The sequence below is a fragment of the Salvelinus sp. IW2-2015 genome, linkage group LG24, assembly GCF_002910315.2.
Source record: "Salvelinus sp. IW2-2015 linkage group LG24, ASM291031v2, whole genome shotgun sequence".
NCBI classification, from domain to species: domain Eukaryota; kingdom Metazoa; phylum Chordata; class Actinopteri; order Salmoniformes; family Salmonidae; genus Salvelinus; species Salvelinus sp. IW2-2015.
In genome coordinates this window covers 3,384,524-3,410,511 of record NC_036864.1, presented here as the reverse complement: position 1 = coordinate 3,410,511, position 25,988 = coordinate 3,384,524, and the positions used below count along the sequence as shown (strand labels likewise).

General features: G+C 45.9%; 1 protein-coding gene across 1 annotated transcript in view; it reads right to left on the bottom strand.

Moving 5' to 3' along the window:
• The window catches only part of LOC111951318 (laminin subunit beta-1-like), a 29,371-nt gene extending 4,714 nt beyond the window's left edge, over positions 1-24,657 (bottom strand). Inside the window, exons 1-19 of the mRNA XM_070434702.1 lie at positions 24,462-24,657; positions 19,853-19,926; positions 19,300-19,488; positions 19,082-19,145; positions 18,311-18,513; positions 17,985-18,105; positions 17,537-17,725; positions 17,055-17,231; positions 16,830-16,952; positions 16,313-16,449; positions 16,080-16,181; positions 15,683-15,740; positions 13,826-13,969; positions 13,399-13,630; positions 13,056-13,219; positions 12,449-12,673; positions 12,125-12,324; positions 8,874-8,984; positions 6,306-6,402 (exon numbers count right to left, since the gene is read on the bottom strand). Of these exons, the coding sequence (XP_070290803.1) occupies positions 6,306-6,402; positions 8,874-8,984; positions 12,125-12,324; positions 12,449-12,673; positions 13,056-13,219; positions 13,399-13,630; positions 13,826-13,969; positions 15,683-15,740; positions 16,080-16,181; positions 16,313-16,449; positions 16,830-16,952; positions 17,055-17,231; positions 17,537-17,725; positions 17,985-18,105; positions 18,311-18,513; positions 19,082-19,145; positions 19,300-19,488; positions 19,853-19,926; positions 24,462-24,657 (2,806 nt within the window). The remainder of the gene's footprint in view (positions 1-6,305; positions 6,403-8,873; positions 8,985-12,124; positions 12,325-12,448; positions 12,674-13,055; positions 13,220-13,398; positions 13,631-13,825; positions 13,970-15,682; positions 15,741-16,079; positions 16,182-16,312; positions 16,450-16,829; positions 16,953-17,054; positions 17,232-17,536; positions 17,726-17,984; positions 18,106-18,310; positions 18,514-19,081; positions 19,146-19,299; positions 19,489-19,852; positions 19,927-24,461) is intronic.
• Positions 24,658-25,988: the final 1,331 nt, after the last annotated feature.

Below are 25,988 nucleotides of genomic sequence, written 5' to 3'. Positions count from 1 at the left end.
GACCCCCCAGTCTGAAGCACAGCAGAGACAAGCCCTCTAACCTCTAAAGTGGAGGAGAGGAGAAGGAGAGAAATAGAGTGATGGAGTGAGTCAGTGAAAAAATGTGAGGAATGGAGAACAGGAAAGGGTGCATATAAGCGGTTAGCACCCATTACTGTTGCCTGAGCTTTTGAAGAGGGTGATTGATGCACCAAAAAAGTGCAAAGAAGGATTCAACATACAAAAAGAAGGATTCAACATACAATTATAAAGCAACCAGCTGCAATAGGATTGWGGGTTTGCTCAACATTTGGTGTACAAACTACTAAGAACACCTGCTCTTTCCATGATATAAAAGTGCATTGAYGATGTCGTACCCACAGCAACGATTAAAACATTCCCAAACCAGAAACTGTGGATTGATGGCAGCATTCGYGTGAAACTGAAAGCGTGAACCACTGCTTTTAACCAGGGCAAGGYGACCGGAAACATGACCGAATACAAACAGTGTAGCTATTCCCTCCGCAAGGCAATCAAACTAGCTAAGTGCCAGTATAGAGACAAAGTAGAGTCGCAATTCAACAGCTCAGACACAAGAGGTATGTGGCAGGGCCTACAGTCAATCACGGATTACAAAAAGAAAACCAGCCCCGTCGCAGACCAGGATGTCTTGCTCCCAGACAGACTAAATAACTTCTTTGCTCGCTTTGAGGACAATACAGTGCCACTGACACGGCCCGCTACCAAAACCTGCGGGCTCTCCTTCACTGCAGCCGAGGTGAGTAAAACATTTAAACGTGTTAACCCTTGCAAGGCTGCAGGCCCAGACGGCATTCCCAGCCGCGTCCTCAGAGCATGCGCAGACCAGCTGGCTGGTGTGTTTAAGGACATATTCATACCCAGTCTGCTGTTCCCACAACCTTCAAGAGGGCCACCATTGTTCCTGTTCCCAAGAAAGCTAAGGTAACTGAGCTAAACGACTACCGCCCCGTAGCACTCACTTCCGTCAAGTGCTTTGAGAGACTAGTCAAGGACCATATCACCTCCACCCTACCTGACACCCTAGACCCACTCCAATTTGCTTACCGACCCAATAGGTCCACAGACGACGCAATCGCAACCACACTGCCCTAACCCATCTGGACAAGAGGAATACCTATGTGAGAAGCTGTTCATCGACTACAGCTCAGCATTTAACACCATAGTACCCTCCAAACTCGTCATCAAGCTCGAGACCCTGGTCTCGACCCCGCCCTGTGCAACTGGGTCCTGGACTTCCTGACGGGCCGCCCCAGGTGGTGAGGGTAGTAACAACATCTCCACCCCGCTGATCCTCAACACTGGGGCCCCACAAGGGTGCGTTCTGAGCCCTCTCCTGTACTCCCTGTTCACCCACGACTGCGTACCATGCACGCCTCCAACTCAATCATCAAGTTTGCGGACGACACTACAGTGTGGCTTGATTACCAACAACGACGAGACGGCCTACAGGGAGGAGGTGAGGGCCCTCGGAGTGTGGTGTCAGAAAATAACCTCACACTCAACGTCAACAAAACAAAGGAGATGATTGTGGACTTCAGGAAACAACAGAGGGAGCACCCCCCTATCCACATCGACGGGACAGTAGTGGAGAAGGTGGAAAGTTTTAAGTTCCTCGGTGTACACATCACGGACACACTGAATTGGTCCACCCACACAGACAGCGTTGTGAAGAAGGCGCAGCAGCGCCTCTTCAACCTCAGGAGGCTGAAGAAATTCGGCTTGTCACCAAAAGCACTCACAAACTTCTACAAGATGCACAATCGAGAGCATCCTGTCGGGCTGTATCACCGCCTGGTACGGCAACTGCTCCGCCACAACCGTAAGGCTCTCCAGAGGGTAGTGAGGTCTGCACAACGCATCACCGGGGGCAAACTACCTGCCCTCCAGGACACCTACACCACCCAATGTCACAGGAAGGCCATAAAGATCATCAAGGACAACAACCACCCGAGCCACTGCCTGTTCACCCCGCTATCATCCAGAAGGCGAGGTCAGTACAGGTGCATCAAAGCAGGGACCGAGAGACTGAAAAACAGCTTCTATCTCAAGGCCATCAGACTGTTATACAGCCACCACTAATATTAGTGGCCGCTGCCAACATACTGACTCAACTCCAGCCACTTTAATAATGGGAATTGATGGAAATTATGTAAAAATGTATCACTAGCCACTTTAAACAATGACACTTAATATAATTTTACATAACCTACATTACTCATCTCATATGTATATGTAATACTTTACTCTATATCATCTACTGCATCTTGTCATCTTTATGTAATACATGTATCACTAGCCACTTTAAACTATGCCACTTTATGTTTATATACCCTACATTACTCATCTCATATGTATATACTGTACACTATACCATTCACTGCATCTTGCCATGCCGTTCTGTTCCATCACTCATTCAATATCTTTATGTACATATTCTTTATCCCTTTACACTTGTGTGTATAAGGTAGTAGTTGTGGAATTGTTAGGTTAGATTACTTGTTGGTTATACTGCATTGTCGGAACTAGAAGCACAAGCATTTCGCTACACTCGCATTAACATCTGCTAACCATGTGTATGTGACAAATAAATTTGTTTTGATATAGACTGACTATGATCCCTTATTGAAGTCACTTGTTCAATCCACTTCAATCAGTGTAGATAAACGGGAGGAACAGGTTAAAGAAGGATTTTTAAGCCTTGGATTGGGTATGTGTGCCATTCAGGGGTGAATGGGCAAGACAAAATATCTATGTGCCTTTGAACAGGGTGTGGTAGTATGTACTCAAAAGTATCCCGTGTGTATCAAGAACGGCCACCAACCAAAGAAACATCAAGCCAACTTGACACAACTGTGGGAGCATTGGAGTCAATATGGGCCAGCATCTCTGTGAAACACTTTCAACACCTTGTAGAGTCCATGTCCATTGAGGCTGTTCCGAACAGGTAACACGATAATCACAGCCACATGCGTGGTCAGGTTGCGCCTGTGCCAATGACCGTGGCATTTTAATTCACACACACACACACACAGACGCCGTCGTCAAGCCTGTCACTTTACCTTTGACCTCTTAAATCAGACCATGACATGATCTACTTAACCCAGACATGGTGTCAATCAAACATTTCTCTCTTTATCTCACTCTTTCAAACACACACACACTTATACACATTCACACACATGCATGCAGTATACACACAGTGCGCTGAGAGGGCGAGGACAGCGACAGGAGGTCAGACTAACTTTACAGGCAGTTTGGATACTGCAAGAATTCCTAAACCACAGGAATAAGATCACGACAAAGACAGGATTCCTCTGATTTCTGGAACATCTGGCTCTGATTCTCACACGAACCAAGGAGTTATTCCCAGATATACACTCTCAAAATCTCCCTCCCTCCCTCCCTCCCTCCCTCCCTCCCTCCCTCCCTGTCTCTCTGAGGGTGTGCCAACTTCTATGAGATATACATTTCTCCAGATGCATATTGATTGAAACTGGCCTGTTTGTCAGTCAGTTGTTCAGTAGACAATAAACCATGTAGAGATGTAGACAGGGAGGAGTAATTTAGAGCCAACTAACACCACACTGGTGACACACATGCACACACTGACACAAGGACAGACATACGCACGAATGCACACATACACACACAAGCATTTCGCTACACAAGCATTTCGCTACACAAGCATTTCGCTACACAAGCATTTCGCTACACAAGCATTTCGCTACACAAGCATTTCGCTACACTTGCATTAACATCTGCTAACCATGTGTATGTGACAAATAAAATTTGACTTGATTTGAAACACACAAACAAACACACAGAGACGGACACATTGTCTTGGAAATTCAGTACTGAGAGAGATTTGGTCATTTCTTCCAACAATCCTCTTTATTTAATATCGATTAATTATTGCAATAATGGGGCTGGTCGACCCCCCACCCTTGAGTGTTGGACCGAGTAACCTAACCTTTACACAAATGCAGAATTCTATATACAGCTGAAGTCGGAAGTTTACATACCCCTTAACCAAATATATTTAAACTCAGTTTTTCACAATTCCTGACATTTAATCCTAGTAAAAATCCCCTGTCTTAGGTCAGTTAGGATCACCACTTTATTCTAAGAATGTGAAATGTCAGAATAATAGTAGAGAGAATGTTTTATTTCAGCTTTTATTTMTTTCATCACATTCCCAGTGGGTCAGAAGTTTACATACACTCAATTAGTATTTGGTAGTATTGCTTTTAAATTGTTTAACTTAGGTCAAACGTTTCGTGTAGCCTTCCACAAGCTTCCCACAATAAGTTGGGTGACTTTTGGCCCATTCCTCCTGATAGAGCTGGTGTAAATGTTCTATAGGATTGAGGTCAGGGCTTTGTGATGGCCACTCCAATACCTTGACTTTGTTATGCTTAAGCCATTTTGCCACAACTTTGGAAGTATGCTTGGGGATTATTGTCCATTTGGAAGACCCATTTGTGACCAAGCTTTAACTTCCTGACTGATGTCTTGAGATGTTGCTTCAATATTTCCACATAATTTTCCATCCTCATGATGCCAACTGTTTCGTGAAGTGCACCAGTCCCTCCTGCAGCAAATCACCCCCACAACATGATGCTGCCACCCCCATGCTTCACGGTTGGGATGGTGTTCTTCAGCTTGCAAGCTTCCCCCTTTTTCCTCAAAACAAAGCTTTTGGAGCAGTGGCTTCTTCCTTACTGAGCGGTCTTTCAGTTTATGTCGATATAGGACTCGTTTTACCGTGGATATAGATACTTTTGTACCGGTTTCCTCCAGCAATGTCACACAGTCCTCTGCTGTTGTTCTGGGATTTATTTGCACTTTTCGCACCAAAGTACATTCATCTCTAGGAGACAGAACGCGTCTCCTTCCTGAGCGGTATGACGGCTGCGTGGTCCCATGGTGTTTATACTTGCGTACTATTGTTTGTACAGATGAACATGGTACCTTCAGGCGTTTGGAATGAAGGATGAACCAGACTTTTGGAGGTATACAATTTTGTTTGTTTGATTTTCCCATAATGTCAAGCAAAGAGGCACTGAGTTTGAAGAGAGGCCTTGAAATACATCCACAGGTACACCTCCAATTGACGCAAATGATGTCAATTAGCAGAAGCTTCTAAAGCCATGACATAATTTTCTGGAATTTCCCAAGCTGTTTAAAGGCACAGCCACCTTAGTGTATGTAAACTTCTGACCCACTGGAATTGTGATACAGTGAAGTATAAGTGAAATAATCTGTCTGTAAACAATTGTTGGAAAAATTACTTGTGTCATGCACAAAGTAGATGTTCTAACCGACTTGCCAAAACTATAGTTTGTGGAGTGGTTGAAAAACGAGTTTTAATGACTCCAACCTAAGTGTATGTAAACTTCCGACTTCAACTGTATGGCTGACTCTAACAATGCTCAGTCATGGTTGGTTCAACCCCCCTCATGCAGATTGGGGCATCATAAGCCACTCTGGGTTCATCCATCCTATCTGCACATGAGTTGTTGTCTTAACCCCACCCTGACTTAGTTTCCCAGATGCAAGGATGATTTTGAGACAATGAGGGATTGTTCTACTCCTAAACTATCTCTAGTAAAACACATTCTTGTCTATGTAATGCAGTCTTTAACCCATTTGTCAGCTCAAGCCATCTCTAGTGACCATACGCCCACATTAGCTGCAGGGAACTAGAGTGGAGCCCATGAAAACACAGACACTAACAGGACAGAAATATCCTCCTATCTATTAAGTATTGATTGCTAACTATTAATATCAAACAAATCAGGTAAATATGTAATTTTTCTATCACAACATGCGTGCGTACACACAATGTTAAAACAACACGGATGCATGAAAGCCAATTCCGTATCTCCAGAGACATCCACTCTGCTGGAGTCTGATAACACACACACACACACATACTGTACACACACACTGTGAGAAAAATGCTACAAAAAAATATAAAACCCGGCATCCAGCCCAGTCACTCAGGGGAACCACCGGTCAAGAGAACGAGACCATGAGAGACTGTTTACTCAAACTCTGAGACAGATTCAAAACACACAGAACCCCTCTCTAAGAGTGTTTCTCCAGACCCCAGTGAATTCAGAGAGACCCACTTGGAGAGGAAGCAATGACGCACTAAGATACTCTGTTGCACATGTTTCAGCTCCATGATGCACACAAGTTTAAGGCAGTCATGGGAACGAATCCACACACATGCTTTGTACTTTCTACTGCTACTCATAATCCCAGCCAGAGATACTTACCTTGACATTTGACCTCGGGATCTCCCCAGAACTTATCTCGGCATTCGTTGCATTTTCTTCCTCCGAAACCTGGCCTGCATGAGCACTGCCCCGACAGCTAGAAAACACACAACACAAGACAACACAACACGTCAGCATTATGAACATGCAATCTACACTGAGTGTACAAAACATTAAGAACACCTAATATTGAGTTGCCCCCCCAGCTTCAATTCGTCGGGCATGGACTCTACAAGGTGTTGAAAGCGTTCCACAGAGATGCTGGCCCATGCAGACTCCAATGCTTCCCACACTTGTGTCAAGTTGGCTGGATGTCCTTTGGTTAGTGGACCATTCTTGATACACACAGGAAACTGTTGAGTGTTAAAACCCAGCAGCGTTGCAGTTCTTTGAACAAACCGGTGCGCCTGGCACATACTACCACACCCTGTTCAAAGGCACTGAAATATTTTGTCTTGCCCATTCACCCTCTGAATGGCACACATACACAATCCATGTTTCAATTGTCTTAAGGCTTAAAAATCTATATTTAACCTGTCTCCTCCCTTTCATCTACACTGATTGAAGTGACTTTAACAAGTGACATCAATAAGGGATCCTAGCTTTCACCTGGTCAGCCTATGTCATGGAAAGAGCATAATGTTTTGTAAACTCAGTGTACCATCTCTAGGTTAGAGGAGGGTCTCCTTGCTACACACTGTACAATGGACAGTGGCCTGTATTGTATACAGGGGCCTCCCACTCCTCTTTCTATTCTGGTTAGAGCCTGTTTGCGCTGCTCTGTGAAGGGATCTTCAGTTTCTTGGCAATTTCCCGCATGGAATAGCCTTCATTACTCAGAACAAGAATAGACTGACGAGTTTCAGAAGAAAGGTCTTTGTTTCTGGCCATTTTGAGCCTGAAATCGAACCCACAAATGCTGATGCTCCAGATACTCAACTAGTCTAAAGGAGGCCAGTGTTAATGCTTCTTTAAATCAGTACAACAGTTTTCAGCTGTGCTAACATAATTGCAAAAGGGTTTTCTAAAGATCAATTCAACTTTTAAAATGCTAAACTTGGTTTAACACAACGCGCCATTGGAACACAGGAGTGATGGTTGCTGATAATGGGTCTCTGTACGCCTATGTAGATATTCCATAAAAAATCTGCCGTTTCTAGCTACAATACAACATGAACAATGTCTACACTGTATTTCTGATCAATTGTATGTTATTTTAAATGGACAAAAATGTGCTTTTCTTTTAAAAACAAGGACATTTCTAAGTGACCCCAGACTTTTGAATGGTAGTGTATATACCGGTAGTGTATGTATGTGTGTATATATATATATATATTATATATTTACCCCCCACCCCTCCCCCAATTGGAGCAAATTAGTGAACAACAACAGTTAGACCTGTATTTCCAGCTTATACATACTATATTTTATGGACACAATCTATTTTACAATAGTTATATTTTGTTTGTTTTTACTCCTGCCCTTCCTCTACCCTCAACCTCTCCCATCTCTTTCTGATGTCCATCCGGTTTGATTTCTATTTGCCATATCTTTCAAACTGTGCTCTTTCACAAAAGTTCTTAACCTATATACGTTTTACGGGCACAGTATGTTTGACATTAGTTATCTTGTTTTTATTAGTCCCWACATTCAGCTCCATTCAACCCCTCCCATCTATCTCTTAACACCAAAATCTGCAGAGCTGGGAAGGTTGTATCCACCATAAAAATAACATTTGAATTTGCCAACATTTCAACAAAAAAAAAACTGTTTTCACTTTGTCATTATGGGGTATTGTGTAGATTGAGGGTTTTATTTAATTTAATACATTTTAAACTTAGGCCGTAACGTAACAAATTGTGGAAAAAGTCAAGAGGTCTGATTACTTTCCGAATGCACTGTATGTTTTTGCATGTGAATTGATTAATTAATATTATGCTACACAAATATAAATAGCATACATTTGTCTAACCTTATCCAATCTGTTACTTGGATATATTGCGCCCATCACTGAAAAGGCTGTTCATGTTTCGATGCTTTAGCTCAGGGATCATCAACTACATTTAGCTGAGGGATGATTTGGTCTTGAGAGAATGGTCAGGGAGCCGGAACAGAATTACAAATCATTTGTAGACTGCAAATTGATAGCAAGAAGCCCAAACAGATAAAATATTTTACTCGAACATTATCGTTTCAAACCTTGTTTACGTTTGTATACGGTCACAAATATCTCCTTATTATGCATAAAAATAAAAATACCTTGGAGCCGATTTGCCGGTTGGGGGGGGATTATTTAAGATACTATTTGAAGATGTCGGGTTTCAGATGTTTTCAGAAGATGGCCAGGCCCTGCTGTCCTAGTTTCAGGAGGAAGCTGGTTCCACCATTGGGGTGCCAGAACAGAGAAGAGCTTTGACTGGGCTGATTGGGAGCTGCCCCCCCTTAGTAGTGGGAGGGCCAAGAGACCAGAGGTGGCGCAGAACGGAGTACTCGGGTTTGGGTGTAGGGTTCGAGCATAACCTAAAGGTAGGGAGGGGCAGTTCCTCTTGCTGTTTCGTAGGCACGTACCATGGTCTTGTAGTGGATGCGAGCTTCAACTGGAAGCCAGTGGAGTCTACTGCGGAGCAGGGTGATATGGGAGAACTTGGGAAGGTTTTCAAACAGGCAGGCTGCCGCGTTCTGTATAAGTTGCAGCGGTTTGATAGCACATGTAACTAGGGCTTGGGCTCAGTTTTTTCTGATTAGAAAGCACACCATTTTCCTGGTTGGGAAACACTTACTGTCAGCAGGAGTAGTGTGTTTACTGGCTGAGTTCCATAGAGGAAGGAAGGCTTAGAATACACTTTGGAGTTACTAAACAAACATTCCACTCAGAGACAGAGAGAGAAACTCCATCAACCATTTATGTGCTAAGAACAGTAGAGAGCTAGACCCAATAGTAATTCATTATTATTTTGTAATACAGACATGTTTTTTTTGTGCTGCAAACACCCTGGACTGTATTCACAAATAGTTTCAGAATAGGAGTGCTGATATAGGATCAGATTTCCCTTTTAGATTATACTGAAAAAGATTATATGGACAGAAGGATCTGWTCCTAGGTCAGCACTCCTAMTCTGAGACTTTTCCCCATGATGTCAAGCAAAGAGGCACTGAGTTTGAAGGTAGGCCTTGAAATACATCCACAAGTATGCCTCCAATTGACTCAAACGATGTCAATTAGCCTATCAGAAGCTTCTAGAGCCATTACATAATTTTCAGGAATTTTCCAAGCTCTTTAAAGGCACAGTCAACTTAGTGTATGTAAACGTATGACCCACTGGAATTGTGATACAGTGAATTATAAGTGAAATAATCTGTCTGTAAACAATTGCCAAAACTATAGTTTGTTAACAAGAAATTTGTGGAGTGGGTGAAAAACGAGTTTTAATGACTCCAACCTAAGTGTATGTAAACTTCCGACTTCAACTGTATATATACACCACCGGTATATACACTACCGTTCAAAAGTTTGGGGTCACTTAGAAATGTCCTTGCTCTTCGACCTTTGCCTCTCCTGAGTCCGTACGGGAGTTGCAGCAATGAGACAAGACTGTAGCTACCAATTGGATACCACGAAATTGGGGGAAAAAAGGGGGAAAAGTACAACAACAACAAAAATTTAAGGTACACTTAACCAGCATTCTGCAGCGAAACGCCATCCCATCTGGTTTGGGCTTTGTGGGACTATCATTTGTTTTTCAACAGGACAATAACCCAACACACCTCCAGGCTGTCTAAGGGCTATTTTACCAAGAAGGAAGAAGGACAGTGATGGAGTGCTGCATCAGATGACCTGGCCTCCACAATCCCCCAACCTCAACACAATTGAGATGGTTTGGGATGAGTCAGACCGCAGAGTGAAGGAAAAGCAGCCAACAAGTGCTCCGCCTATGTGCAAACTCCTTCAAGACTGTTGGAAAATCATTCCAGGTGAAGCTGGTTAAGAGAATGCCAAGAGTGTGCAAAGCTGACACTTTTTTGGTTACTACATGATTCCATATGTGTTATTTAATAGTTTTGATGTTTTCACTATTGTTCTACAATGTAGAAAATAGTMAAAAGAAAGAAAAACCCTTGAATGAGTAGGTGTTTTTGACCGGTAGTGTAAAAAAAATATATGGGGGATTGGAAGAGATGCAGACAATTACATTGAATCTACAATCTATCTGCATATCAAAGTTGATCTACCAACATTTTTTTTTTACAAAAATAAATCTAAATATAAGGTCCCACAGTTGACAGTGCATGTCAGAGCAAAATCCAAACCATGACGTCGAAGTAATTCTCCGTAGAGCTCCGAGACAGGATTGTGTCGAAGCACAGATCTGGGGAAGGGTACCAAAATAATTCTACAGTGTTGAACATCCCCAAGAACACAGTGGCCTCCATAATTCTTAAATGGAAGAAGTTTGGAACCGCCGAGATTCTTCCTAGATCTGGCCGCCCAGCCAAAATGAGCAATCGGGGGAGAAGGGCCTTGGTCAGGGAGGTGACCAAGAACCCGATGGTCACTCTGACAGAGCTCCAGAGTTCCTCTGTGGAGATGGGAGTCCTTCCAGAAGGAAAACCATCTCTGCAGCACTCCACCAAATCAGGCCATTATGGTAGAGTGGCCAGACGGAAGCCACTTCTCAGTAAAAGGCACATGACAGCCTGCTTGGAGTTTGCCAAAAGGCACCTAAAGGACATTCAGACCATGAGAAACAAGATTCTCTGGTCTGATGAAACCAAGATTGAACTCTTTGGGCTGAATGCCAAGCGTCGCGTCTGCAGGAAACCTGGCACTATCCCTACGTTGAAGCATGGTGGTGACAGCATCATGCAGTGGGGATGTTTTTCAGCGGCAGTGACTGGGAGACTAGACAGAATCGAGGAAAAGATGAATGGAGCAAAGAACAGAGAGATCCATGATTAGAGCCTGCTACAGAGCGCTCAGGACCTCAGACTTGGGAAAAGGTTCACCTTCCAACAGAACAACCAACTAACCCTAAACACACAGCCAATACAACGCAGGAGTGGCTTTGGGACAAGTCTCTGAATGTCCTTGAGTGGTCGAGCCAGAGCCCGGACTTGGACCTGATCAAACATCTCTGGAGAGATCTGAAAATAGCTGTGCAGCAGTGCTCCCCATCCAACCTGACAGAGCTTGAGAGGATCTGCAGAGAAGAATGGGAGAAACTCCCCAAATACAGGTGTGCCAAGCTTGTAGCGTTGAACCCAAGAAGACTTGAGGCTGTAATAGCTGCCAAAGGTGCTTCAACAAAGTACTATTTAAATGTGATATTTCCACCTTAAAAAAAAAAAATAATAATTGCAAAAATGTCTAAAAACCTGTTTTGTTTTGTCATTATGGGGTATGGTGTGCAGATTGATGAGGGGGGAAAAAATGTCATCCATTTTAGAATAAGGCCGTAACGTAACAAAATGTTRAAAAAGTCAAGGGGTCTGAATAGTTTCCGAATGTACTGTAGATATTAAAACAACCAATTCCGAAAAAATATACCTGCAATAGAGCATGCTATGATAATGACGGGCGTAGTTTTAGTTCAACTCTGGTTATTAACACCAACGCTGGGGTTCTTTTACACCACTGAGTGTTAATTGAACACTTACAGAGTTAATTTAACACCTGAATCAACACTAGAAATGTTACACTGAAAATCAACACTAGGTACCACTGGCCAMTTTGCTAGGTATAGATGGGTTGGGTGACTACGCGGGGTGTGGGTGTTGTTTTGGAAGGATGGGGTAAAGGTGTGGTCGGTTGTGGCCCTCACCTCGTTGCACGACGTCCCTAAGGAGTGGGTTTGGTCACAGTCACAGGTCTGACAGCCCTGTCCGCTTCCTATGTTGAACGTATCAGGGGCACAGCGGTCACAGTTCTGGCCAATCACGTTAGGCCGGCAGGGACACTGGCCAGTCTGCAGGTCACAGTGACACTCCCCCGGGGACGGACACGCCTCCGACGTCGTGCCCACTGAATCACACATACACCCTATAGAGAGAGAAAGACAGTTACACACACACACACACACACACACACACACACACACACACAAACACTACATATATATACACACACACTGTCTAATTGTACTCACTCCTGCAACTCTGGGTGGCGGCGTTGCCGTAGTAACCCAGCTTGCAGCGCTGGCAGCCATAGCCCTCGGTATGGTGCAGGCATTTGAGGCAGACGCCTGTGCGAGCGTCGCAGGACCCCGAGTCCAGCTGGTCGATGTTGTCGTTACACTGGCAGGGCAGACAGCGCCCGGTGGGCACCTGGGGGTTACCATAGTGACCTGGGGCACACTCGTCACACCTGGCTCCTACGGAAGGGAAGGAAAGGTCAATTCCGAACTGTTGACACACACACACACACACACACACACACATACCTACAGTTATAGATCTGTAAGGAAGCAGAACTGTTCATAGGCTGCAGTGTTTAGTATAGCGCAGTCATGGCACAGTTGTAAACACTTATAAAACAGTCGTAAACAGTCATAAACAGTTACAGGCAGTGGACTGGCTTCCTGTTCCAGTGAGAGAAGTATCTGTGGGGTTTGTCACACATTCACTGTCCCTGTAGYTMCTACCTGCCCATTATGACCAGGAGCAGAGGGGATTCAGCTAGCTCTGTCATTTCAGGGAAAATGTGTACTAGGACTGGGAGAACAATGTGTGACGTGGTGTGTGTGTGTATCTAACCTCTGTATCCAGGGCTGCAGACACAGACCAGCCGGTAGTTGTTGGCGGTCTGGTAGCAGCCGTTTGCATACTGGCGTCCGCTCCCCGGCCCGTCTGGACACATGCAGGGGCGGCAGTGACCCCCCAAACCCAACACTGGATCACCATGGTAACCATCCAGACACCTGTAGGTACGGGGTAAGACATGATAAGAGGCACGGAAAACACTCACATACACACAAACACGGTTGGTACTGATAAGAGAAAGCATGACAGTGAAATATGCAGTTGTGCCCTACACTGGTTTGGTGTGCGGTATATTAGCTAGCTATTATTTTTTATATGGTATAATTTCAYACAGTACCTTTCACACATGTGCCCGGTGGTGAAGGCGCGGCAGCCCTGGCACTCCCCAGTCTGATGGTGGCAGTAGTCGCTGTTGCCGTTGCACTGGCAGGGCCGGCATTGAGGRAAGCCCCAGTAGCCTGGCAGGCAGTGGGCACACTGACGCCCTGATGCCCCTGGCACACACTCACACTGACCTGTGGCCTCGTGGCAGAAAGCGTTCACAGAACCCACAGGATTACACTCACAGGCTGTGGAGAGAGGAGGGAGAGGAGGGAGGGAATAACAGGGAGAGGGGAAGGAGGGGWGGAGGAAAGAGGAAGAAGAGGGGGGAAAGAGAGTGGGAAAGGGATATAAAATACCACAAGTTGGAATCTCAACCCCAGTCTCAACATAACCCTCCCCCTGACCTTTAACCTCTGACCCCATGCTTGTCTGTCACTCACGTCTGCATCCTGAGGGGCTGAACARGAAGGTGGCGGGGGCACAGCGGTCACAGTTCCTGCCCGCCATGTTGGGCCGACACCGGCACTGCCCGCCTCTGGGGTCGCACACCGCACTGAGCGAGCCCTGGGAGTCACACTGGCACGCTAGAGAGCAGAAAGAGAACAGGGGGGAAGGGGAGAGGGCAGAGTGTAAAAGACGGGGGAAAGGGAATAGGGGAGGGCGAGAGCGGGAGAGAGAGAGAGGAACGTCTTAGCAACTGTGAGTGTTTGATTGTTGCTCGTACTCAGATTTAGGAAGGAATGGGTTTTTTTGCTCTCAGGCAATGCAAATGATCTGTTGGGGTGTTACTAAATGATAGACGGAGAGCAGAGCGCGCACTGTAAAACATAGCACTCTCAATGGGAGGATGTAGGTCACGGGAACACATGACCTCACCGGTCCCGGCACGTCCCTAGTCAAGCGGAGCACCCTACATCTTGCGCTCGGATCCAGTGCCCAGCCCCGTTTTCCTCCATAGCCCCCCTGGTGTAGCAGGGCAGACACAGCTGAACCGATGAGTCTATCCGCAGATGTCCCATGGGGCTCTTGACGACGCTTCGTGAGACCTGCTCATCCAGACAGGCGGTACCTGCGACCCAGCCTCGCCTAGAGTCCAATCCCTCCAGAACTCACAACTCCTCAGCTCAGCGCCCCACTGAAGATCCCCTGCACAGACAGCGCACAAGCTCACGCTAAAACACACCCACACAGACCGGGCGGAAGATGAGCGAGCGGACAAGCTGGAGAGGGAGAGGAGAGAGAGGGGAGGAAGGAGGTAGGGAAGGAGAGAAAGGAAAGAGATGGAGGTGGAGACAAGGAGAGAGCTTGTACGTAAGAGAATATACTAAGCAGCACTGTAGGGAGTCTTGTCGTAGCACAGATATACTATCATCTAGAATCTGTCTATTCAATAACATTCGCAACCTAACATAATGACCATAAGAGTATTTTTTCCATACTGACTCCGTGTGTGTCTGTCTGCCGTTGTTAACAGCTCCGGACTAAACATAGCAAGTTTTGGATTTCGATCTCCGAGACGATCGAGTGTGTGTTGCTGGCTCTCGCGTGTGAGCGTTTGTGAACGCTACAGGCGAATTAATCAGACTGTATTGCGCAGACGAGTTCGGTTTGACTGGAGACGTGTTTGTTAGGACTCACGCCTTGAGTGTCGGATGAGTGTGTTCAGGGGTCACGCAAGAGAGGGCACGTTTGAGGAGGAGCGAGCAGCCAGACCTGAAGACGCAGTAGATGAGGGTTCACGCACGAGCTACGGGCTTGTCCAGACAGCACGAAGGACGACAAGGGCGAGTGGCTATCGGGTAGTCCACCTCATTAGTCTGCCAGAACCAACAACGGCCTCCACACCCAGGCAAGCACGAAACGAACACGATATCCTGCAACACACACAACACCACACACACCCACACACACACACACACACGACACAACATCACACACACACACACACACACACACAACACCCACAACACACACAACACACACACACAACCAAGACTCACACACCACCACCACACACACCACCACCACACACCACCACACACAGCGCACACACACCAACACACACACGACACCATGAAGGAAGCGTAAATGTGTACGGTGGACGCCCGGTAGACAGACGCTAAGCTAGCATCAGCAGCTAGGATGAGAGACGGTATAGTTGTATAGTACAGGATTGGGAGAGCGACGGGATGAGGGTAAGGGTAAAGTGTATGGAGGTGTTGTGGTTTAGCGTGTGAAGAGTAGGATGACAGATGTTGCGTGTCATGAAGGCGGATAGTGGAGACCTGAGCGTGTACTTGTGTGTAGGATGAGCGAGATGGTGCACTGAGATGAGGTATGCGCGTACCCTTGACCCTGGTAGGAGAGGAGAAATAACGTCGGCACTCGGTCTGGGATCTCCATCTCCTGGTAGCGTGTTTTCACATGGACTGGCTGGCTGCCCACTCTCATTGAGTCGGACGTATCACTCTGATCTCCACCTGCCTCTCCACGCTCCGGCAAACTACAGCACACGCACACACACACACATCAGCCAACACATCATCACCACATGTGCAGACAGCAATACACATTGCGACAGTAAGAGAAAACTGTGTGTAGAGATGTGTGCGTTCCGCGTGTTCTTATGCGCGTGTGTGTGTGTGTTTGTCATGTTCGTATGTGTGTGTGTGTGTTGTGTGCCTGTGTTTTAACCTGTGGTTCATAGCGGATCAGCATGTCGTAGTCCATGGAGTCAGGGAGGTTGTTGATTGTGGAACTCCAGGTGGGCTCCCTGGGTACGTTGACAAACCCTGGCTGTCCAGGTAGGACTCGGTCAGAGGATAGGCCTGGGAACCACCTTCACACCCTGAGAGAGAGATACGACCGATTTAGAAAGACAGAGAGATTGAAACAAGAGTCACAACACGCACACACACACAACTCACAGGGCCGTGCTTGGCGTCCTCAGCCTCGTAGGTGTAGTGGTCCAGGGCGATGAAGTAGTATCCTGACTCCACCTGGTCACAACGCCTCCCATACATTGTGTTCTCGACACTGACACTGGCCTGATATCGGAGAACAACTAGAGGTGGAGGGAGAGAGAGGGGGAGGAAGAGCGAGGAGGGGACAATAGGGAGAGAGATAAATAGGGAGAGCAACAGAATGAAGAACTGATTGTTCGTAAATATCCAATACCTACAGATACATTTCCGCAACCATGCATTTTCGGGCGCGGTGGAATTGGAAGAGTAGTTGTGCTTGACTGGATCATATGAAGTAGAGACATGATGTGATTGGTTAAACAACTCATTGTTGACGGCTCCGCCCTGGTCCAGTCACATGGTCTGCAGCCGTCCATGTCATTACTCAGACCCCAGTGATGCGGCTGCAGGAACAAATGAATAGAGTTATAAACACACACACACTGCAGACACACAGTGACGTGGTCGGTAAGTCCCTCACCAGACACTGGTACAGTCCTGCCGGTGACGAGGCGTTTGCAGAAGCAGTTTCCTGTGTCCATGTCACATGGGCTTCCTCCAGGCAGCGTGCCCAGAGGGTTACAGGTACACTCGCAAAAACACACTCAAATAAAACAATGAGAGACAAAAAGATAGGTGTGTGGTGTGGTGTGGGGTGTGTGTGTGTGTGTGTGTGTGTGTGTGTGTGTGTGTGTATTAGACTCACGCAGGCAGCCGTTTGGTCCCTGCCCCAGGCCGTAGTGTCCCTGTCTACAGTGGTCGCAGCGCTCTCCCTCCACACTGGTCTTACAGCGACACTGTCCTGCTATCAGACCAGCAGACACGTCTGTCCTGCCGTCACACTCACCACCCTGCAGGGAGCCCGTCGGGTCACAGCTACACGCTACAGACAGAGGGAGAGGGAGGGAGGTGAGTGAGAGAAAAATGTGAGGGGACAGGGAGGGTAGGAGGGAGAGTGATGAGGCAGTTGAAGGAGACAGAAAGAGTTTGGGGGGGGGTATTGGAGATGGAGAGACGAAGGAGAGCGAGAGAAGAGGACAGAGACTCCAACAGTAAATTCAGACTTTTAAGTTCAGAGACAGAGATCAAAGGGAGAGTTGAGAGTTGAAACTTGACAGGTCAGTGGTCAAAGGTGAGGCCAGGAAACTCCTGGCCCTTGTCATAGGTCACAGACAGACGGTAACGTACGTTCGCAGATGTTGGGGTCTCTCAGGTGTCTTTCGGGGTGCTGGTAGTAGAAGGGTCTGCACTGCTCACACTGACGCCCCATGGTCTCGTGTTGACACTCATCACACACTCCTCCACTCACGTTCCCCGTAGACAGATACACAGCCATGTCAAAGTGACATGACCTGGAGTGGTGGTTACACTCGCACACTGGGAGAAGGAGAGAGAGACAGAGAGATAGAGAATGGAGAGGGAGAGAGATAAAGAGATGGACAGGGAGAGGGGCCAGAGAGCGAGAGAAATAGAGAGAATATTTGGTTTAAACATAATTTGCACTTCAAAAGACACTATCGACAGGACGGAAGGGGGGAGATTCCTGTTGAGTAGTTTGATATATCTGGAACAGAATGATCCAGAATGTATATATCTGGCACAGTGTGATCAGTGTGTGTGTGTGTAAGTGTCTCACTCTTGCAGGCATTGGTGTTGTGTCCCTCTGCAGGCCTCCAAGGCAGGTCGTTGTAGAAGTCCTTACAATGCTCACAGTTCAGACCCTCTGTGTTGTGGTTACACATACAGTGACCATGGACCTGGAAACACACACGCACACAGAGAGAGAGAGAGAGAAACACTAGTGTTTGAGGCGCTAGCACCAAAGACTAGAGGAAAGTAACTTGAGTCATCTCCCTCTTAATGGTCACACAACCTATTAGGAGAACGTGTGTATGTTGTGTGTGTATGTTGTATCGTGTGTGTGTGTGTGTGTGTGTGTGCGCGCGCGTCTGTTTCACTCACCATGCCCTCTGTGCCTACGTGTATCCCATCGACAGGGGCGCATTTGGAGGCATGTCCGTAGCAGAAGCAGTTGCCGCGGACGACCATGTCGAAGAGGGCATAATAGTATTTCTCCGTGACCTCGTCCCTGGAGTCCAGCAGGTTGTCACCCAGTGTGTTGAGCTTACTAAACTGGACACGCAGGTTAGTGATCTTCAGCATGTCTACACACACACAATCGGAATAAAGGCAGACTTATTACCAGTCCTAATGCAACGGCCATCTAAAAACAGCAGTGGTACGTTATAGGAATGTTTCTATAGGTTACTGTGTCTTTATATATTAGGTTCTGGATCTTCTCCAAGCTCATCTCTACGACCTCTGACCCTAAAGATGTGGGATCCTCCTTCTGAAGGCTCCCTACACACACATTCACCACATACTTAACATGAGGGCCCCTCTGTGTAATGTGTGTGAGTATGGGTGAGTTTGGGTGTGAATGAGGCCCTAAAGTTTGTGTGTGTGTGTGTGTGTGTGTGTGTGTTGTGTGTGTGTGTGTGTGTGTGTGTGTGTGTGTGTGTGTGTGTTGTGTGTGTGTGTGTGTGTGTATTGTGTTTAGCTTCTACATGTGAAATTCCATAAGAGATGCCAGGATAACCTGACCTCTATGACAACCGCCACTACTCAGAATACCAGGAAAATTTGAAAATGATTTGTTGCAGTACTAACTGGATCGGATGTAGCTATTGAGATATGCCACCTCTGGCCTGGTGCTGTACTGTAGTTACTTACTCTGTATCCTGGGACTGTAAGGGTCTTCAATCTSAAATGCTGGGTCCAGCACCCTGAATATCACCTGATAGAGAGGGGTAGAGAGGGACAGAGATAGGGATTGTAAAAATGTACGTTTCCTAGGTTATAATTCAATGAGAGACTAACTCTGAAGCATTATGGAGTCACAACGTCTACCCCCTCTCTTGCAAAAGCTCAAAGACCACACAGATGCATACCTCTCCCTCTGCGGATGGCTCTATGTCAGAGTAGCGGGAATCACAGATGATGTCGTCCACTTTGACCATGGGTCCCACGGATATCCCAGGGAAGGCGGACTCACAGTTGTAGCTATAGTAACGGTACACCTGCCACTTCTTCCCAAAATCCATGGAACGCTCGATCACCATGGTAGCCGGACGGAATGTCTATCAATCAAAGAGATCATTCTAATTCGTAACACAGAAATACAACAAATATAAAGGAATAGATTCTTGACCACGTGACCCGAACAGGGAAAACTCTGTGCCCTAATATTATATCACAGAAAGAAAAAAGAGAAAATGAGAACAAGAATGAAAGAGAGAGGAGAGTCCAGACCAGATCAGAGACACATGGAGGGTTCTAAAGGAAGCTGAATAGACTCAATACACTGATGCCAGCAGTACAGAGTATAGTGTTTTACAGCAGCCCTCTCGACCATCCATCTCAAGAGGCTAGAGAGATTTTCCACATACCTCGAACACAGCTGTGAGTGTGTGTAAGTGTGTGTGTGTGTTTGTGTGTGGCCACCTTAAAGGTCATGATGAGATGTGTGAAGTGGAACTCAGCTTCCAGGTTCAGTTGAATGGTCACATTCTCCACACCTGCAGCACAGGGAAACAAACACGCAACACACACACTGAGAAAGACATCCCATGACAAACATATCGTGCTTTATGTCAGGAGTTACAGACCCATAAAAACACATTAGTGAGAGTCTGCCAAAATCTCTGCTAACACACACACAGGAAATTTGACCATGTCAATTGGTCTTTCTACCACACCCATGTGACGAATTGATCCGTTGCCGTGGTAACATGTGCGTAGTGGGATCTCATAGGGACTAATGCAGCAGGATAAGGAAATCCCAACCCCTGCTTTTCCGTGTTTCGTCCTTCCTGGTATTCCCAGACCATCTGGGCATCTGGCTGCGGCTCCTTCCATGACTCAACAATGGACACTTTATCCTCCACATCTGTCAGAAGACTCAGCAATGAATAAACAAACCCACTGTGTGTGTGTGTGTGGTGTGTGTGTGTGTGTGTGTGTGTGTGTGTGTGTGTTCGTGCATGCATGGGCTATATGAGTTTGTGTTAGTGTTACGACTGTGTGTGTGTGTGTGTATGTGGGAAAGCCAGTCCAGTTCCCATGCTCTCAGACAAGAATACCTCAGTCTCTCATTATGTTGCACAGTTGCAAGTATGTGTGCGAGGGAGTGTGTGCATGTGTGTATTACAGGGAACAATGTGGTTATGTCGTGTAAGCAGTGTTGATATACAGCTGTTTCTAAAACCTGTTCACTTGAGCATACCTGTATATCGTCTGCCCTGAAGCCTGCTCTGATTGGCTGAGCTGTKTTGCTCTGTGATCTGCTCTACTCACCGTACCGCCCCCTGTTCCCATGAGAACACATTTAGCACACACTGACCATTCTCTCACAGCTGGACTTCACCATGACACACACACACGCATTTGTTTTACTATCCTTGTGGGGACCAAACAATTGATTCCCATTCAAAATCCTATTTTCCCTAACCCTAAACCTAACCCTATTTSTTTATTTGGATTCCCATTAGCTTTTGCAGAAGCAGCAGCTACTCTTCCTGGGTTCTACAAAAAACACAAAACATTACAAATAACAAAACACTGATGGACAAGGACACTAACACAAATTTTAAATACAACGATATACAAACAATACAACAAAGAAATTATAGAAACAATACAACTAAAACAATTATGTGTGTGTGTTAGTGTGCGTCTATTTGTCCCCTCACAGTCCCTTCAGTTCGATGAGTTGTTGTTTAATACATTTTTTAAAGATCATTTTGCTGTTTGCTTTAGTAATTGGAGATGGAAGGGAGTTCCATGCGATCGCGGCTCAGAAATAAACTGTGTGTTGCCGTCAATTTGTTTTGGACTTGGGAACTGTGAAGAGCCCCCTGGTGGTATGTCTTGTGGGGTATGCACCTGTACATAGCCCATCTGTAAATAGCCCATCCAACTACCTCATCCCCATACTGTTATTTGTTTCTTTATTTTGCTCCTTTGCACCCCAGTATCGCTACTTGCACATTCATCTTCTGCACATCTACCACTCCAGTGTTTAATTGCTATATTGTAATTATTTTGCCACTATGGCCTATTTATTGCCTTACCTCCCTTATCCTACCTCATTTGCACACACTGTATATAGACTTTTTATATTGTATTATTGACAGCATGTTTGTTTATTCCATGTGTAACTCTGTTGTTGTTTGTGTCGCACTGCTTTGCATTATCTCGGCCAGGTCGCAGTTGTAAATGAGAACTTGTTCTCAACTAACCTACCTGGTTAAATAAAGGTGAAATAAAAAAATAAAAGTATGTTTGGGTGTCTGAGCTGAATGTTATTTAATTATGGAGACAATCTGGAATTTTGGTCACAGTAATATTTCTTATAAAAACTAGAAGAGAAGTAGAGAATCTCTCGTCAACACTGAACCAGGAAAGACTGCCATGCATGTTGTTGACGCTAGTTCTGTATGCGCAGTTAAGGTCAAGGCTTGCTGCATTGTTTTGAGCCAGCCACAGCTTTGTTAGGTCTTCCTTTGCTGCACTTGACCATATTACCGGACAGTAATCAAGAAGGGACAAGACCAGAGCCTGAACCACTAGTACAGTTGATTTGTGTCAAAAACGCAGAACATCTTTTAATAACAGACATACCTCTCCCCATCTTCACCACAACTTTGTCAATTTGACTTGACCATGATGAATGACCATCCGATGTTATACCTAGGAGTTTAGCTTCCTCAACTTGTTCAATGGTAACACCCTTTATGTACAACTCCAGTTAAGGTTTAGGTCTTAGAGAATGTTTTGAACCATATACAATGCTTTTAGTTTTTGTCACGCCCTGATCTGTTTCACCTGTCCTTGTGCTCGTCTCCACCCCTGAGTCCGCCTGCCATCCTTTTCCTTACCCTGGATGTTCGACCACTGCCTGTCTTGACCTGTCTTTGCCTGCCCCTGTTTGCTACAATAAACAGGGTTACTTCGACAGTCTGCATCTGGGTCTTACCTTGATCCCTGATAGTTTTAGATGTATTTAAGACCCGTTTATAATTAAATCACCCATTCTGATACTGACTAACTGCTTATTTAGAATTTCAGTGAGCTCACTGGGTTTGGGTGCTGTCATGTAATCATCCGCATACTGGAATCATCCGCATACTTAGTCATTCTAGCTTCGTGTAAGACCTGTGGCAAATMATTTGTAAAAATAGAGAAGAGTAACGGCCCAACGCAACTGCCCTGAGGGACACCGCACTGTACATATCTGATCTTAGAGAAGATTATATCGAAGAACACGCTCTGGATTCTATTGGATAAATAACTCTCCAACCATGTGAAGGTAGGTGATGTAAAGCCATAGCAAGTTACTTTTTTATGATCAATAACAAAGGCTGCACTGAAATCTAACAATACAGTTCCAACTATCCTCTTATTATTATTATTATCAATTTATTTTAACCAATCATCTGTCATCGGAGTCAGTGCAGTACAAGTTGAGTGCTCTTCTCTATATGCATGCTGAAAGTCAGTAGTTAATAGCATTGTATTTGGTCAAACACAATCCTCTCCATCAGTTTACTAAGAACAGGCAGCAAACTGATTGGGCGGCTGTTAGAGCCAGCAAAGGTGGTTTACTATTTTTAGGCAGTGGAATTACTTTAGCTTCCTTCCACGCCTGTGGACACACTCTCCCTTTAGTCTTTGGTTAAAGATATAGCAAATAGGGGTGGTAATATAGGGTGTGTTCGTAAATGTAATCTGGAGTGCCAAAGCACGCTCAGAGTGCGCTCTGGGCATTCGTAAAATTCAGAGTGTTGTCAGATTGTCCGTTCATAAATTCAGAGCATTTCGATCTCGGTGCGTTCAGAGCGCACACTGGACGAGGAGTAACGTTGATCCGAGCGTTCTGACCTCACAGCGGCCGTCAAGCACCTAAGCTAACGTTGGCTAGCTTGCTAGCTACTTCGACACAAATGAGAGAACACCTCACTCTGACCATTTTACTCGCCCTAGCAGAGCTGGTTAGGCTGTTTTCATGTTATCCAGAGCATTGGTTAACCCTAACCCTAACTGTGCTACTGGCAACAATTTAACTCTGATTTTTTGCAGACATTTACTGAAACCGGCCATATTCAACGGGTGTTGAGCGTTCGTAAATGTATCAGTTATTCTGCGCTCTGCTCTGAATTCGGAGTAGATAGCCAGAGTGAATTTACAAACGCACCCATAGTCTGCTACCATTCTCAATAGTTTCCCATCAAGGTTGTCTATACCTGGTGGCTTATCATTGATGGATAACAATAATTTTTCGACCTCTCCCATACTAATTTGACCAAATTCACAAAGCAATCCTTCTCTTTCATTATTAGATTTTTTATTTTAAAAATTATGGTTCACTGTTCAATGTTATCATTTCACTTCTGAGTTTTTCCACTTTACTAGTGAAATAGTCATTGAAATGATTGCCAATATCAAAMGGTTTAGTTATAAATGACCCATCAACTTCAATGAACGATGGAGATGTATTGGGTTTTCTGCCCATGATTTCATTTACGGTACTCTAAAGTCTTTTTCCATTGTGTTTTATGTAATTTATCTTTGTTTGGTGATATAATTTCTTATTTTTGTTAAGTTTAGTCACAACATTTCTTAATTTACAGTATGTCAACCATTTTGTATGATCTTTTATCAATTACTTTAGGCCCAACCTTTTGGCACTTTGGTTTTCCTTGTTATTGCCACAATGTTATGGTCACTACAGCCAATGGAAACTGATATTGCTTTGGATGTCACAGATCCAACACTATTGGTATGCACTCTATTTGGTTGATGTAACTTGTACGCTGGGAGTCGGGAAGCAAGTACAGGGAGTGCAAATGTAATAATAAATAGAACAGTACAAAACAAGAAACACGAAAATCGTACAGACATGAAACAGAAACAGAGTCAATAACACCTGGGGAAAGAACCAAAGGGAGTGACAGACATAGGGAAGGTAATCAGGAAGGTGATGGAGTCCAGGTGAGTGTCATGAGGCGCAGGTGCGCGGACCGATGGTGGCAGGTGTGCGTAATGAGACAACTGGCGACAACGAGCACCAGAGATGAGGAGCGGGAGTAGACGTGACAGTACCCCCTCCCTGACACGCGGCTCCAGCCGCAGGACGCCGACCAGAGGGACGGTCCCAAGGACCAGGAGCGGGCCGGTCGCTTCTGCTGAGGTGCGGGAACCTGTATAGCCAGCTGAGGCACAGGAACCTGTAGAGCCGGCTGAGGCATGGGTGCCCGAAGAGCCAGCTGCTGACGTCAACTCGTGTTCCGTATGAGCCCAAACGAAATCCCCCTGGAACGCTCCAGCAGGGAAACTCCTTCCCCTTCCTGTGCCTCAACGTCCCTGGTCCCATCTATCAATTTACTTTGTTACTGATATCCCCTCCTCTGACGGTTTCACGACCATTTTGGTGGTTGTGGATAGATTTTCTAAATCCTGTCATTTAATCCCTCTTTCTGGTCTCCCTACTGCTCTCCAGGTCACTGAGGCACTCTTCCAGCAGGTCATTATGGCCTTCTGGAGGACATTGTCTCTGACCGTGGCCCCCATTTCACATCACGGGTATGGAGAGCCTTTATGGAGAAGCTTGGGGTCACGGTCAGTCTCACTTCCGGGTATAGGCGTCAGTCCAACGGGCAGGTGGAGATGATGAACCAGGAGCTGGGGAGGTTCCCGAGGAGTCACTGTCAGGACCGGCAGGGAGAGTGGGCTCGATTCCTTCCATGGGCRGAGTACGCCCAGAACTCGCTACGTCACTCCTCCACTGGGTTGACCCCTTCCAGTGTGTTCTGAGTTTTCAGCCGGTCCTGGCTCCGTGGACCCCGGGCCAGGCGGTTGAGGAGTGGTTCAGGCACGCAGAAGAAGTGTGGAGCGATGCTCACGCTGAGCCCCTGGTTCGTGGGGCCGTTCAAGGTTCTCCGGAGGGTCAACGAGGTGACGAATAGGTWACAGCTTCCCAGTCACTACCGTATTTCACCTTCTTTTCATGTCTCCATTCTCAGGCCAGTGGTTCCTGGTCCCCTAGCTGATGCTGTCCCCCACGACAACCCTCCACTCCCCCGGACATCGAGATGGGGTCCGGTTTATTCCGTCAGATCGCTACTGGACTCCCGACATCGTGGGGGTCGGCTCCAGTATCTGGTGGACTGGGAGGGGTATGGCCCAGAGGAGCGGTGTTGGGTTCCGGCGGAGGACATTCTGGATCCTAACATCATCAGTGATTTCCACTAATCTAGTATAATGGTAMATTTGTGTACCCAATATGTTGAATAGAAAGGTACACATATTATCCAAATACTGACTGTTAGCACTTAGTGGCCCATAGCAGCACCCCAAAAGAACAGGCTTTAGATGAGGCAGGTGAACATGCAACCACAACACTTCAACAACATTTGACATGAGATCTTCTCTAAGCTTTAATGGAATATGTCTCTGAATGTGAAGTATACAGCAACACCTCCCCCATAGGCATTTACGTCTTTCCGTAGTTACAGTATATGCCTATATTGCTACTGCTGTATCATCTAAGGAATTAGCTAAGTGAGTTTCAGAGATGGCA